The following is a 14,080-nucleotide window of genomic DNA, read 5'->3' as shown; positions in this document are numbered from 1 at the left end:
CTGGTCTCTCTACTCCCCAGACTGAAATCCAGACTCAGGGCCCACAAGCCCAAACCTGACCTCACCTCCCTTCATTCTCCCCTGCTCTGCCTTCCCAGCCCCCCTGGGCTGCCCCGAGCTGCCCTTTCTTCATTCATTCCTGTCTCACCTGCTCTTCCTTCTTCACACACCCCTGCCCAGGAGCCCCAGAAGGCTGCCTCCTTAGTATTCAGGTCTCAACTCAAATGTCACCTTCTTCGGCAAAAGCAGTTGTCTCTGTCACATTCATCTGATTTTATTATTATTTTCGATTATGCTTTCCAGCATTTGAAGTTATTTTATTTGCTCGTGTTCTTGTTTATCATCTTCTCCCTGACCAGACGTAAGCTCCATGAGGAAAGGGTCCTTGTGTGCCTTACTCAAGTTTGTGCTGCCAGGGCCTGGACCACTGCTGGACACATAGGAGAAACGTCAACACTTACTAACTGAATGAGTCTGCTGGCTCCTGGGGGAGACAGGTGTGTTTCCAGCCCTGAAGTAGCAGGTTTTGACAAGTGACCCAGGACTAAGCAGTCTGGGAGAAGATGGTGGAGATGGGTTCTCCTGGGGGAAGCTGGAAAAACCTAGAAGAAGAGAAATAATTTGAATTGTGACGAGAACCGGTAGCACTTTTTGGGGAAATTGGCAGAAGGGCTTCTGCTCGCAGAGGGAGGTGGATGAACAAGGATCTGGGGGAGGGGAAGGCCAGGCCTCTGGATGGCGGGGGTATCAGAGCTAGGTGTGTGGTGCTGGGGGCATTGGAGGGCAACCTGAAAATGTAGGTTGGGTAGATCCTACGAAGGGTCTTGTTAGGGATGAACTGAATCCCTCCAAGTTTCACATGTTGAAGTTCTAGTCCCTAGGACACCTTGGAATGTGATGATATTTGGAGATAAGTCCTTTTAAAAAGATTAATTTATGTTTTGTGTTTTTTAGGGGGAGTAATTAGGCTTATTTATTTTTAGAGAAGGTACTGGGGATTGAACCCAGGGCTTCCTGCATGCTGTGCATGCTAAGCATACACTCTACCACTGAGGTAACCAAGGGGGGAGGGTGTAGGTCAAGTGGTAGCGTGCATTCTTAGCATGCATGAGGTCCTGGGTTCAATCTCCAATACCTCCTCTAAAAATAAATAAATAAACCTAATTACCACTCCCACACACAAAGGGTTAATCAAGATTAGATGGAGGTGGGAGGAGGGTATAGCTGAGTGGTAGAGTGTGTGCTCAGCGTGCAAGAGTCCCCAGTACCTCTATTAAAAAAAATTAAATGGAGGTCACAAAGGTGGGCCATAATCCAATACGGCTGACGTCCTTATAGAAAGAGGGAAAGACCCCACAGATACATGCACAGAGAGGAAGGACTGTATGACAAGCTGACGAGAGGGCAGCTGTCTGCAGGCCGAGAAGAGGCCTTGAAAGAACCCAACCTTGCTGACACTTTGATCTGGGACTTCCCGCCTCCGGAGCTGTGAGAAAGTAAATTTCTGTTGTTTAAGCCCTCCATGCTGTGAGCTTGTATTATGGAAGCCCCTGCAAACTAGCACAGGTCTTACGATTTAAGCCTTTTAATTTTATATAGTCCTCTATTCCCCTGGTTTAAAGATCAAACATGAAAAGTAATAGTGACCAGGTGGTCAAGTCCCCATCAGCAGTGCAGTATCGTGTTGCTAGCATTGCCTTTGACGTGATAGCGTGAAAATGCGGCTTTACCTCTGCCATATTCCTTCTGAGAAAAGCCAGAACCTCAGTCTAATCATGAGGAAAACGTCAGCTAAATCTCAAGTGAGAAATACTCTACAAAACACCTAACTGGTATTCCTCAAAACTGTCACGGTCTCGAAAAACAAGGTAGGTCTGGGAAACAGTCACAGCCAAGAGGAGCCAGAAGTGACGTGATGACTAAATGTGACGTGGTGTCCTGGGTGGGGTCCTGGAACAAAGGACACTGGGTACACTGAGGGAATCTTAATAAAGATGTGTCGATATTGGTGCATTAAAGACTGGACCATAGTAATGTGAGATGTTAATAATAGGGGAAACTGGGTGAGGAATACGGGAACTCTGTTATCTTCGCAATTTTTCTGTAACTCGAAAACTGCTCTAAATAAAATTTATTTTTAAAAAGTAATAGTGAACATTCTCACTCCGATTTCTTTCCCTGATCCACCCAGTTCCCGTTCCCACCTACAGTCATCTCTTTATTAGTGTTCTTGATCCTTCAAGAATTCCTTTTTGGGGGAGTGGGGAGGTAATTAGGTTTAATTTTTCACTTATTTATTTAATGGAGGTACAGGGGATTGGACCCAAGACCTCATGCATGCTGAGCACGTGCTTTACCCCTGAGCTATATACCCTCCCCCCTCAAGAATTCCTTTATGCAAATATGAACCTATACTGATTTTTCTCCCACAGTGGACTTTTTATTTGCTCTGAAGATTTACTCACTTTTAACATAGAACAGTTGAAATATACAAAATAGGAAGAAAAACAATGCACCCCATATGCCCATCACTCATATTCAACAATTAGCAAGTACTGGCTGAGTAGCTTCAGTTCTCTCCCTGCCTTGCCCTCTCTATCTTTTGCTGAACTGTTTTGCTAGTGTGTGTCTCTGAGCAACCTGGAGATCTTACACCACCCAAAAAAACATATTCTGCCACCAACAGTGATCAATGAAGGCCTCTTGTGAACTTTATAATCTGAGTGATGGGAGACACAGAGGGCTTTGCAGGGTGGGGGTATGTAGGTAGTAGCTAATTATGTCCATGTGTGGGATGGTTTGGGCGTGGAGGAGGCTAGAGCAGGGAGGTCAATTATGAACGCCCTTGGTCTAGATACCAAGGGTGATGGGTGATGGGGCCCTATACTTAGAGGTTGCAGCAGGATGGAGAGGGAGAGGAGGACCAGCTCCTCTGTGGTGGGCTACTGACCAGCCTGGCTTCATTTGGATGCCTGCTGGGAGGACAGAGGGGACCTGGCTGTGAGGGCAGGGCTGCTGCCACTGTCTGTGTCCACAGGTCCTGCGGGCAGGAGTGGGCCCATTAGCCAAGGCTCCCCTTCTCAGGAGAGTGAGCTCATTTTGAACATCTCATCCGAGGTAGCACTTTTCCATTGTGCCCTAGTAAAGCCTGTCCCTTGCCTGGCTTAGTGGGCCAGTATCTACTCCTTCACGACTCATGAACATGGCATGTTGGAACTGAAAGGGCCTCAGAGATGGCAGAATCTAACCCTTCTCTGGTTAGAGATGGGGAAACCGAGGCCCAGAGTAGAGAATTAAGATGTTTAGGGCCACGCAGGGAGTCAGGAGGGCTGGCATTGTCACCTTAGTCTCTGACTTCCAACCTAGGATCTTCCCTTACCTAGGGCTTCATCTTCTCTCCAAACCCTGCTCCCAAAAGAGATACGTCATTAGCCATTGATGCCCAGCATGTATAAATTTTTAAATCCCTGGGTAATCCCTCTCCCAGAGGATTACCTGGGATACATTTGTATCCTAAGCCTTCTTGCTAATGATAGTGTAACAGAAAACCACTATTCATTGAGCAGCTTCCCTTGGCCATGAACTGTGCTAGGAGATTTTCACAGACCATGTCCGAGTCTTCCCAAATCCCATGAGGCAGGTGTTATTATTTCTGTAATCTCCCATCGTAGAGATGGGCAAATTGAGATACAGAGAGATGTAGGTTGTCTAACACCATCCAGGGAGGGTGTGACAGAGGCAGTGTCTGTCTAACTGGAAAGTCTACACTCTCAACCACTAAACCCTTGGCCTCTGAAGAACAGGGTGGATCCTCACCAAAAGGACTGTGGTTGCTCCCTGGTCTCCTCCCTCTTGGTCCTCAACCCCATCCAGCAGCCTCAAGCCCTTCAGAGGAGCACACAGGCTGGAGACAGAGTCTGGCCACCACCTGCTGCCATCTCTAAGGAGCTGGGCCATTCCCAAGGTGGTTGATGGCTTTTGGTGTTTGGGGCTGTAAACAGACTTCTATGTTCCAGATGCTCAAGGAAATTTCAGTGCTGCCTGTTACTGTCTCATCTCTGTCAGTGTTCAAGTGAACAGCACGGTGTGAAGGACACAGAAAGGTTGTCTGCCCATTGCGAGGCCTTTACTGAGGGTCTGCTTAGCCCAGGCGCCCTGCTCTGGACACACGTATGTCCCTGCGCTGGCCTCTGTTACTCAGGTGCTCGGACCAGGCGGGGAGGTGTCACAGGAGATAGGGCTGTAAGGAGAGACTCGGACTCTGGAGATAAGGACAGGGTGCTGTCTTGGGACGTTTGAGCATGGAAGGATGCTGGCACAGGTGCGCACAGGTGTTCTAGGCGGAGGGTGCCGCCTGTGTGAAGGGCAAGGCTGAAGAGCGGATACGTGCCCCGAAGGTCGGCTGGCCGCGGAGAAAGGGCACCGGGAGTGGTAGAAGATGCGCGGAGGCGGTGGTGGTGGGAAACAGGTGTCCAGGGGCCGACAGCCAGGCCGGTTCGTGGGTTCACTGTGAGCAATGCGGAGCCGGGTCACATGGATGGTGTGGGGCGCACCCATAGCTTTCCGATCTGGCCCCTGGCCGGCAGCCCTGTGGGGCTCCGGGAGCCGGGGTTCAGGACGCGGTCAGAGGCGGGCGCGCGCGCCGTCGCCGCGGGATGCGCCCCGCCCCCTCCGGCCTCCCGGAGCCTGGGGTTCGAGTCTCGGCTCTGCCGTGACTCGCTGCGGTGCCCGCGCCAGGTCCTTGTCTCCTTGGGCCTCCGTTTTCTCATGCCCGAGGTCTCCGAGAGTCCGGAATGTCGGTTCCGCGCGGCCCTGATTCCTCAGGCCGTCACGGGGGGCGGGGCAGCGGCCCGGCTTCCGCAGCGCGCCCGCCCCTCCCCCGCCCGCCCGCGGGAGCGCGGACGCGCTCGGGCGCGCTCGTACCTGGCCGCCGCCGGGAGCGAGGTTGGGCGGGCGGGGCCGGAGTGCCCCGCCCCCGGCCCTGCCCCCACTCCAGCCGGGCCAATCGGAGGGGGAGGATGGCCCCGTGTGGGCGACGCGCTGGGGGCGGGGCCTGCGGGGGATGAGGAGAGAGTCCGCGGGCTGGTGGCGGGAGGCGGTCGGGCGGAGGCGGTGGCGGCGACGGCCGGTCCCGGGACGGCGACGCAGCGCACCGGCGGCCGCGACAGGGCCGATCAGGCTCCGCAGCCCGCCGCAGCCGCCGCCTCGCCGCTGAGGGCCCGAGAACACGGCGGCGGGCGCGCGGCCTGTGAGGGCGGCCGGAGCGGCGGACGCGGCGCGGCGCCGAGCGTCCTGTCAGGCGGCCGAGGGCGCCACGGACCCGCGCCGCGATGATGCCGGTGAGTGCGGGCGGCGGCGGTTTCCTACGCGGGCGGCGGGCCAAGCCTCCTTCCTCCCGCGGCTCCCGGCCCCCAGGGCTCGAGCCGGGCGGGCGGGCGGGCGGGGAAGGAAGTGGCCTGGAGGGTGCGCCCGGCCCCGGCTCCCCCCCGGGCGGGCAGGTGGGGGCGGCGCCGCTGTCAGCGCGGGGCCCTGCCGGGCCGGGGTCCGGGGGTCGGATCGGGGGTCCGGGGTCGAGGTCGGGATCCACGCGGGGATCCCTCGGCCGCCGCGCGGCCCTTCCTGCCGAGCCTCCTGGCTGGGGGCTGTCGGGGAGGGGAAGCCGGAGGTGAAATTGGAGCCGGTTTCCCCTCCGCCCTGGCGTGTGGTCGGACAGGGAGACGGGGGTGTCGTTTGGCGCTCGCCCAGTTTCAGGGTCTCGCGGCGCCTCTGACCCCCGCCTGAAATTTGCTGGTGTCGTATTTGGAGTCGGCAGTGTGGGCACCCCCGTGTGGTGTTCCCACTCCGAAACCCACATTTCTCCGTGGTCCTTTCCTGATTCTGAAATCCTGCTGCATTCAGGAATTTACTTAGGGAATGGATTTTGAGAGCCATCTTGGGAATTCCCTTTACCGTGCCTCGGGATTTGTGCATTTGGCTTTAGCGGGCCTGTTGTCGGTGTGTTCTGAAGGTTGCGCTAGGTTCATTGGTGGTGGTGTTGCCGCCTTTGTCCTGCCCTCAAGGATACGTTCTACTGGAAAGAAGACAGCGGTCATTAAATTTGCCATTCTCCTACCCGACCTCTTCCTTACCTATAATCTGAATAGCAATGGGGGCTGAATTACAATTTTTCTAATCTGGTTTTTGTGAGGTGAATGTCATGACTTGTGGAAAAAATGTAGGACTGCTGGTACCCAGTTGGATGTATTGGTTTTCTGAGTGCCTATATGTTAAGTAAAATTCTCAAACACATTTATAGTAAAGTAATAACAAAATCGTTCTTTTAAACCCACTATTTCTACATTGAAAATCACATCCAGAAGGAAAGTTTCCTCTGCATTTGCTTCTTGAGTACTATTATTCTGCTGTGTTTCATCCAAGGACATATAGATTAGAATTTTTTTTCCCTTGATCTTTCAATTCGTTTCCTGTCTCTTGATAATCTCTTCTCCCCTTTTGAACTGATTCCAACACATCATGTTCACAGAGTCTTAAGGTTTGACCTAGTTGATCCGTAGATCCTTCTTTGGCATCAGGGCTTCTTGGGTTTCTAAACGTTTGAGTTTACGTGAATGATTATCTTGTAATGGAAGGAGAATTGGATGAGCATCAGAAGATCCAAAGTCAAGTACTGGTTCTGCTACTTTTTAGCAGTATGACCTTGAACAAGTCAAGGTCTCCAAGCCTGGAATTACCTCTAAAGTAGGGATAAAAACATACCAATATCTGAGGACTGTCTTGGGGATCAAAAAGGTTGATGTATCCAAAACTGCTTGTCAAGTAGAATGCTTTGCACATATTTATTATGGTTATATATGGCTCTGAATTGTTAATTTCTAATTTTAACCTCTGCAAGATAAGGCATTTGGAAACAGTTCCTTCCCTAATTCTCACTGGCTAGATTTAGAAAAGGCATTATGATCTTTTGGAATTTGAAAGCAGTTTTAGTTACATCCTGTAATAGTTGATTGCTGTATTATACTATAGTAATACTGAAGGATATCTATAGAATTTTGACTGGTTTCACCATTGTGTAATGTTTAATTATAAATACACTGTTAAGAAATTTGGCTTACATTTTCCATGTGGTACATTCAGACATTTTACCTCTATACTCCACATGGTTAGAATTTCTAGTCTCTATCTTACCAGGTTTCCTGGTTAAGAAGTTCATTTAACTGGCAATTGGGACATTTCTTCATGATACTCAAAATAATCAAATACTGTCTTTTGAAAAACAGGCCTATTAACCATTTAAAACACACTGCTTTTGTTTCAGAATGCCTTCTAGAAACAGATGGTGTTTCTCTTCGTTCTCTTCTTGTGTCCTTTATGTTTGTATTTCCTTCTTGTTCCCTAAAAATGCTACTTGTAGGATTGAGTCCTCCCTCTGTAAACATAGTTGGGGTTGGTTGTAAATTTAAGAAGTTTTAAGAACATGCCATTCTTACTTGATACTATCTTAAATTACGCATCCAAGATATAAATAAGATTTTTCTTACTTCATTATATATTTGGTGTTCATCATTATCATGAATCATCAAAGGGAAATGATCATATTTTGCTTAGTGTGTATAGAGTAGCACTATCCCGGAAAATGGTAATGAGCCACACAAATGCCATTTAAAATTTTCTAGTACCTTCATACAAAAGATGGTGTTACTGGGGGGGGATGGGGAGGTGATTAAATAAGATGGTGTTATTTTTAATAGTATCTTTTATTAACTCAGTATACCAAAAAGGTTGTTATTTTAACATGTAATCAATATGATAAATTAACTAAGATGGTATTTTACTTTTTTTTTTTTGGTACTAAGTCATTGAAATCCATTGTGAATTCAGCGTAAATCCAGTGAAGTTTTACATATAGAGCACACCTCAGTTCAGACTAGGACATTTCAAGTGCTCAGTAGCCACGTGTAGTTAGTGGCTACTATATTGAACAACACAGGTTTGGAGGATATTTTACTTGTTTGAAAATTGGCAATTAGTTTGTAGTACCTGTAATAGCTTTTAAGCGATCAGATGGCCTGCTGCAGCACCCAGTCTCTCAGCTGTTGGAAATAAATGGTAGAGTATCTGGCTATGTTCTCATCTGACACAATAAAATCTTCGTGGACATCTTCAATTTGCCTGTTCCACAAAATTTCATGACTGTCTACTTCTAAACAGAGTCATATTTTGGAATTTTCCCATGTTAGGATATCATTGCATTCTAGTATCTGTAGTCATTCATCTTTTTGTCTTTTTAAAAATGTTTTCCCAGGTTAAAAAAGGGCTATTCTTTAAAGATTACTCATTAACTGCTCTCTAAGATCTAGATTTGAAATCATTTAGGCCATGCCTAAACAACTTTGATAGAAATAAGTATTTTTTAAAAAATAGCCTGGTCAGAGCATGAAAACTGTCTCGATCATTAGCATCATTCTTTTTGAAAGAGAGTGAGCACTGCTGCTGTGAAACTTCTTGTGTACAGGTGAAATGCATCTGGGGAGTGGTGCTAAGGATGCTTTTTTCTCTTCCGAAGGAATGTTGACTTGAGTAAAAGAAGTTTTATGGCTCTGAAGTGTGTTTTATTCATAAAAAAGGCACTCTGGTTGTAGTGTTTTGGTGTTAGCGGTGGGACTCCAGTAGACACCCCACAGTCAACTCCACTCATTTCTGTCCTAGGAGCCCTTTCAGCATATTAACTATGGGCTGTGGGTTACATTAGTTTGTGCTTAATATTTAGTTCTCATTAAACAAACACTTATTTCAGGTGTTCACTTTCTCTCCAATGTGGTAGAAAACACTTTGAAGTACAGGAATAGGTCTTTCTCTTTTTTAAACCATCAGCCATCATGTAATTGATAACACAACGAACTGGAAGTAGGGAGGCTTAGGTTCTGTCCCCACTTGTTAGTAACTGTGTGGCCTTTGGACTTAATCTCTTTGGGCCTCAGTTTCTCATGTGTAAAAGGAGTTGGTCCTGGATTTCTGAATGTTTGTGGTTAGTCTAGTACTTGATACATAGCAGATACTTTCATGAAGGTCAGTAGTAGTCACATTGGCTACATCAAAGGGTGAGGCAACCTGACACCTGTTTTGGCAGACTTCAGTAAACTCATTCCCGGGCCAGGTATCTTTGTCAGATAGAGCAGATAGGAGGGGCTCAGTAGATGTTCACTATTGCTGTTAATTAATAATTAAGTCATTTGATAGGCTTGAATTTGCAGCCCAATTCAGTAAACAAAACACTGAGGACTGCAGATTTTTGTAAAGCTCTAGTTTAAGACAAAACTTACAAACAATATTACCATTTAAAATAATAAAACTCTTTTTAGCCTTTAGACTGCCGAAAAGTTCACAAAAGGAAAAGCAAAGCTCCGATCATACTAAGATATGTGTATAAAACAGTTTATTTTTAATACAGTTCTACTGAATTGAAAAATAGTTTATATGGATAACTCTTCTAAAGTCTGCAGTTTTAAGTACAGCAGTAAAAGTTATGCAGCTGTTTTAACTTCCTACAATTCAGTTTAGTAATAGTGAGTCCTCAATGAACGGTATTTGTCATTATGTGCTAAAGCACTGTGTTGTACGTTTTGTGGTGGGGTCTCTGTTTTTATGGATAACTGAGGCTGAAGAGGTAAAGAAACTTGGCTAAGGTCCCCCAGCTAGAATGTGGTAAGACAAGGTTTGAAAATAAACTTTCTGACTCACTGGATAAAGAAGTTGTGGTATATTTATACAATGATATACTACTCAGCCATAAAAAATAAAATAATGCCATTTGCAGCAACATGGATGGACCTAGAGATCGTCATTCTAAGTAAGCTAAAAAGAGAAAGAAAAATACCATATGCTATCACTCACATGTGGAATCTAAAAAAAAGAAAACACTAATGAACTCAACTACCAAACAGAAAAAGACTGGCAGTCGTAGTAAACAATCATGCTTATGGGGGTGGGGTGGGGGCGGAAATGAGGTGGGAATGGATAAATTTGGGAGTTTGAGATTTGCAAATGTTAGCCACTATATATAAAAGTAGATTTAAAAAATTTCTTCAGTATAGCACAGAGAAGTATATTCAATAACTTGTAATAACCTTTAATGAAAAAGAATATGAAAATGAATGTATGTATGTATATGTGTGACTGGGACTTTGTGCTGTACCCCAGAAATTGACATACTGTAACTGACTGTGCTTCAATTAAAAAAAAACTTTCTGATTCAAAAGCCTTTGCTCCTAGCCTTTGTGCCAGTCACTTAGGGAAGTTTGCTATAGTCAAGGTATTTTGCTAGAGGTGCTAGTACATTGAATTGAGCTAAATATTTTCCCTTGATGCTTAGCTCAAATGGAACTTAATACTTAAAAGGATCTCAAGGTGAATTTTTTTGATAAAAGTAATAGTTTTTGCCATCTTGAGTTTGGGGACAGCTGTGTTTTAATGTAAATGTGTTGAATGTATCTTTCCTTTCTTAGCATTCTACTTTGAAGAGTATGTGCTAGTATACATGCCTAAGAGTCATTTAGAAGTTTTAGCATGATAGGAACTTAAAATATCACCAGGTTATTGTATTGCGGTTATATAACTGGTTGTCAGCATGTTTTTTTATGTGTGTTTGCACAGATGGGCAGTAATTTCTGGAAAACTTCGGTAGGACTTTGATGCCTTTGATGCTGTTGCCATAGTTATTTCACAAACTGATTCTAGGGCTGAACAGAGGAATGGTGGTAATCAGGTTCTGTTGTGACAGTTTCTTGGCTTGATTGCTCTGTTTTATTTCACTACAAAGATAGCTGTATGACTGTTGTTCATACTAATTGGTAAGCAAAAGCTGCTATTACTGGATTTTGTACAATGAAAATCTTGCATGATGACATCATACAGAACAATAAAACACTAAAAAAATTAGGTAATTTTGATTAAAATTAATAAATGACATTTGAAATATTAGTGTACAATTCAGAATAGGATCTTGTTAGCTTTATTTTTAGCATATCTAGAGAAAATGTTAACTGACGTTTTGACAGAATCGTTATTGATAATGTATGTTGTGATTGTAATCATCATTGCTCAAGCAAATGCAAAGGCCCTGTGGTAGGAGCATGCCCAGCATTGTGGAGAAACAAGGAGGCCTGTGTGGCTGGAGCAGAGTATGTGAGGGGAGAGTGGAGGAGATGAAGTCAGAAAGGTGACGGTGGTGAGTGGATGGGTAAGGATCTTGCAGGGTCTTAGAGGTTATTGTAGAGACAGAATGTGGAGAGAAATTTCTACTGGAAGAAATGAAACACAGTGGTTTACTTCCTGTATCGTAGGTAGTTCTGAATAGCAGACACATCAGGTAAACACTCTGTAGCAAGTGAGAGTAAGGGGCTCGTGTCGGCTGGTTTAAGTGTAGATTCTGGCGTCACCATTTATTGGGTCTCTGAACTTGGGTGAAGTTACTTGATCCTTCAGTTCTTTGTCTTTAAACTGAGGATGATAATAATAATAATAGTAACAATATAGGGTTGTTAGGAGGATCAGATGGACTATTACAGTGAAAGATGCCTGTTGTGTAGTAAACACTCATTAATGTTAGTTGTATATAGTAAGTTTCATTTCCTCTGGAAAGCTTTCCTGTCTTTGTCTTGGCCAAATACAGCGGTAGAGTCGTTCAATCTGTTGTGTCTTTTTTTTAAGGTATAATTTGAATGCCATCAGATTCACCTTTTAATGTGTACAATTTAGCAATTTAAAGTGTATTTATGGGATTGTACAACCATCACCATTGTCTAATTTCAGAACATTTTGCCTGGTCTGCCTTTACAGTACTTGTCCTAGTTGCAGTCTTAAACATTTGTTTGTGTGACTGATTACTGTTTCTTGTCCTAGACTGTAATTTTCATGACGTCAGGAGCTATCTCTCTTTATTTGCTGTTTACCACCAGTGCCTGTCCCAGTGACCAGCCACATAGTTGGTGTTCAGGACAGTTTGTTGAATGAAAGAAGGCACGATGTGAAGAGTAGTGTTGGTCCCCATTGTGAAGAGGTGTGTGTGTGTGTTGTAGTGGAGTTCACACTTGATTCTGTGGGTGATCAGAAACCACCAAACATTTTAAAAAGTGGAGTGATGCAGTCAGATTTGTATGGCAGATGGAGAGTTCTGGAGCCAGGGAAGATGGACCTTGGAGTAAGGGAAATTCAAAAGAACAGAAAGGAGAGTTGGGAGACCAGTTGCTGCAGGCCAGACTTGACCTGAAGGTGAAGGGAAAAATCTGGTCAATACGAGGTAAAATAGATTGGATGCTGTGAGAGAGAGTGTGTGTGCGTACACGTGTGTGTGTGTGCACTGACGTGTAAGTTTGTGTGATTAAGAGAAAGGAAGGAAGTGCAGTGGCTGGAGTTGAGGATAACAGGTTTATTGCTCAACAGCCGGGCTTGTCTTTCCTGTAACTAAGATAGAAAACACGTGAGAAGGAATGGGTTGAAAGGCTGTAAGGGGATGAATGAGGTTTACTTTGACTATGTTGAGCTTGAGATGCTTGCTATATCCAGGGAGATGTTACTCTTAACTCTTAATGAAATGAATATATTTAATCACTTACCCTATATTAAGTGGTTTTTAATGTTGTGTTTTGGTGTTCTGGATTACTGCCTGGGCCTGTGTGGCATGCTGCACATGTATGTCATCCTTTTCACTTGTCTTTTTGCCTGATTAGTCCCCTGAGCCCCACTAGACCAAGCTTCATGGGGCCGTGGCTGGCCTAGGCCTCCTCCATCTTTGTGCTCCCAGCACCTGGCAGAGCTTATGTGCACATTTTTTATAGCAGTGTAATCTGTGTCTCTGCACTGATAGTTTGTGTTCTGCTTTTTGCTCTATTGCATGTTTATATTTCTATCTAATGGCAGTCTTGAAAATAATACCAGTAAGTAGTAATTAAACTCACAAATGCTCAAAATATAGACAGATCTTTGTGTTAGAGCTAGAAGTGAGCAGTAAGATTTTGTCAAAATGTGATGAGAGATGAAGTAAAATTTGACAATTTTAGGATTAACAAAAAAAACCCCAACAACAATAGGAACCAAGTGTTTTTTGGTAGGAAACACAAATGTCAGCCAGCAGGGCGTCGGCTCAGGCTCTGGAGCCGAGACTGTCCAGTTTCAAATTCTAGCTTTGCCACTTAATAGTTCTGTGACCTGGGACAAATTATTTAGCTTCTCTGTGCCTTATTTTCCCCTTTAAGATGGGTTTAATAACAGTATATTTCAAAAGGGGCTGTGAGGATTGTCGAGGTCTTGGCGCATTTGTTCATGTGGGGCGCAGGCACTCAGTCGTCTCTGCCCCTCTGAGGTTTTCTCCCGCAGCTGTAAGGCCTCACAGCAGAGGCTTCAGTAGCAAAAGATTGGTCCATGCGCTTGGCCCCACCGGGGGGGATGCTTACGTTCTTTACACTGAGAGACTGGGGCGGTAGGTGCAAGTCTGTCAGGTTGATAGCCCAGAGAGGGAGTGGAGGCTCCGTGAACGCAGGGCTTCGTTTCCTTTTCCCAGGGCAGCGTCCCAGTGCTTAGGACCCGGGCTGCCTCTGGTCGGCGTTCAGCAGGTGCTTGTTTACTGACTGGCCTCAACAGGCATTTGGGGCACATCCCTTATGTGCTGGGGCTGTGCCAGGGCTGGGCACACGCCCTGCTGTCAGTGAGTTCATGGTGGGGAGCAACCATGTAAACAAAAAGTCCATTCTGAAACGTAAAGATTGTAAGAGTGGCAGTGTACAAGCTCCAGTGGGCACAGCGGTGAGTGGAGTCTCCTCAGCCTTGGGTGTCGGGGGAATTTTCACGAGCAGGTAACGTCTGAGTGGAGTTGAGAAAGCTGGGAAGCAGGGGAGATGGTGATGGCGGAGGTGTTGTAGGCAGAGGCTTTAACGTTTGCAGGCACTGGGATCTGGACCGGTGTGGTGTGTTGAGGGAGATAAATTGCTTGGAGCTCAAGGCCAAGTGAAGCAAGAAGGAGGCTAGAAAGGGAGGGAGAGGCCAGTTACTGAGGGCCGTGGATGACCTGCTCTTAGTTTGAACTGGA

The 14,080-nt window shown here is 45.9% G+C and overlaps 1 protein-coding gene and 1 long non-coding RNA gene across 2 annotated transcripts in view; one reads left to right on the top strand and one right to left on the bottom strand.

Annotated features, from left to right (window-relative positions):
* Positions 1-260: 260 nt before the first annotated feature.
* Positions 261-4,777, bottom strand: LOC140697022 (uncharacterized). Its single transcript, XR_012073851.1, has 2 exons — positions 3,817-4,777; positions 261-602 (listed from the first exon to the last, which is right to left on the bottom strand). It is a non-coding gene; the product is annotated as an uncharacterized lncRNA (long non-coding RNA).
* A 273-nt stretch (positions 4,778-5,050) lies between these two features.
* PPP1R13B (protein phosphatase 1 regulatory subunit 13B) overlaps positions 5,051-14,080 on the top strand; it is a 75,506-nt gene continuing 66,476 nt past the window's right edge. Inside the window, exon 1 of the mRNA XM_072963790.1 lies at positions 5,051-5,339. Within this exon, the coding sequence (XP_072819891.1) occupies positions 5,331-5,339 (9 nt within the window). The 5' untranslated portion in view covers positions 5,051-5,330. The remainder of the gene's footprint in view (positions 5,340-14,080) is intronic.

This window comes from Vicugna pacos, chromosome 6 (assembly GCF_048564905.1).
Source record: "Vicugna pacos chromosome 6, VicPac4, whole genome shotgun sequence".
NCBI classification, from domain to species: domain Eukaryota; kingdom Metazoa; phylum Chordata; class Mammalia; order Artiodactyla; family Camelidae; genus Vicugna; species Vicugna pacos.
Note: the sequence above shows the minus strand (reverse complement) of the source record. Positions and strands in the feature narration are given on the sequence as shown.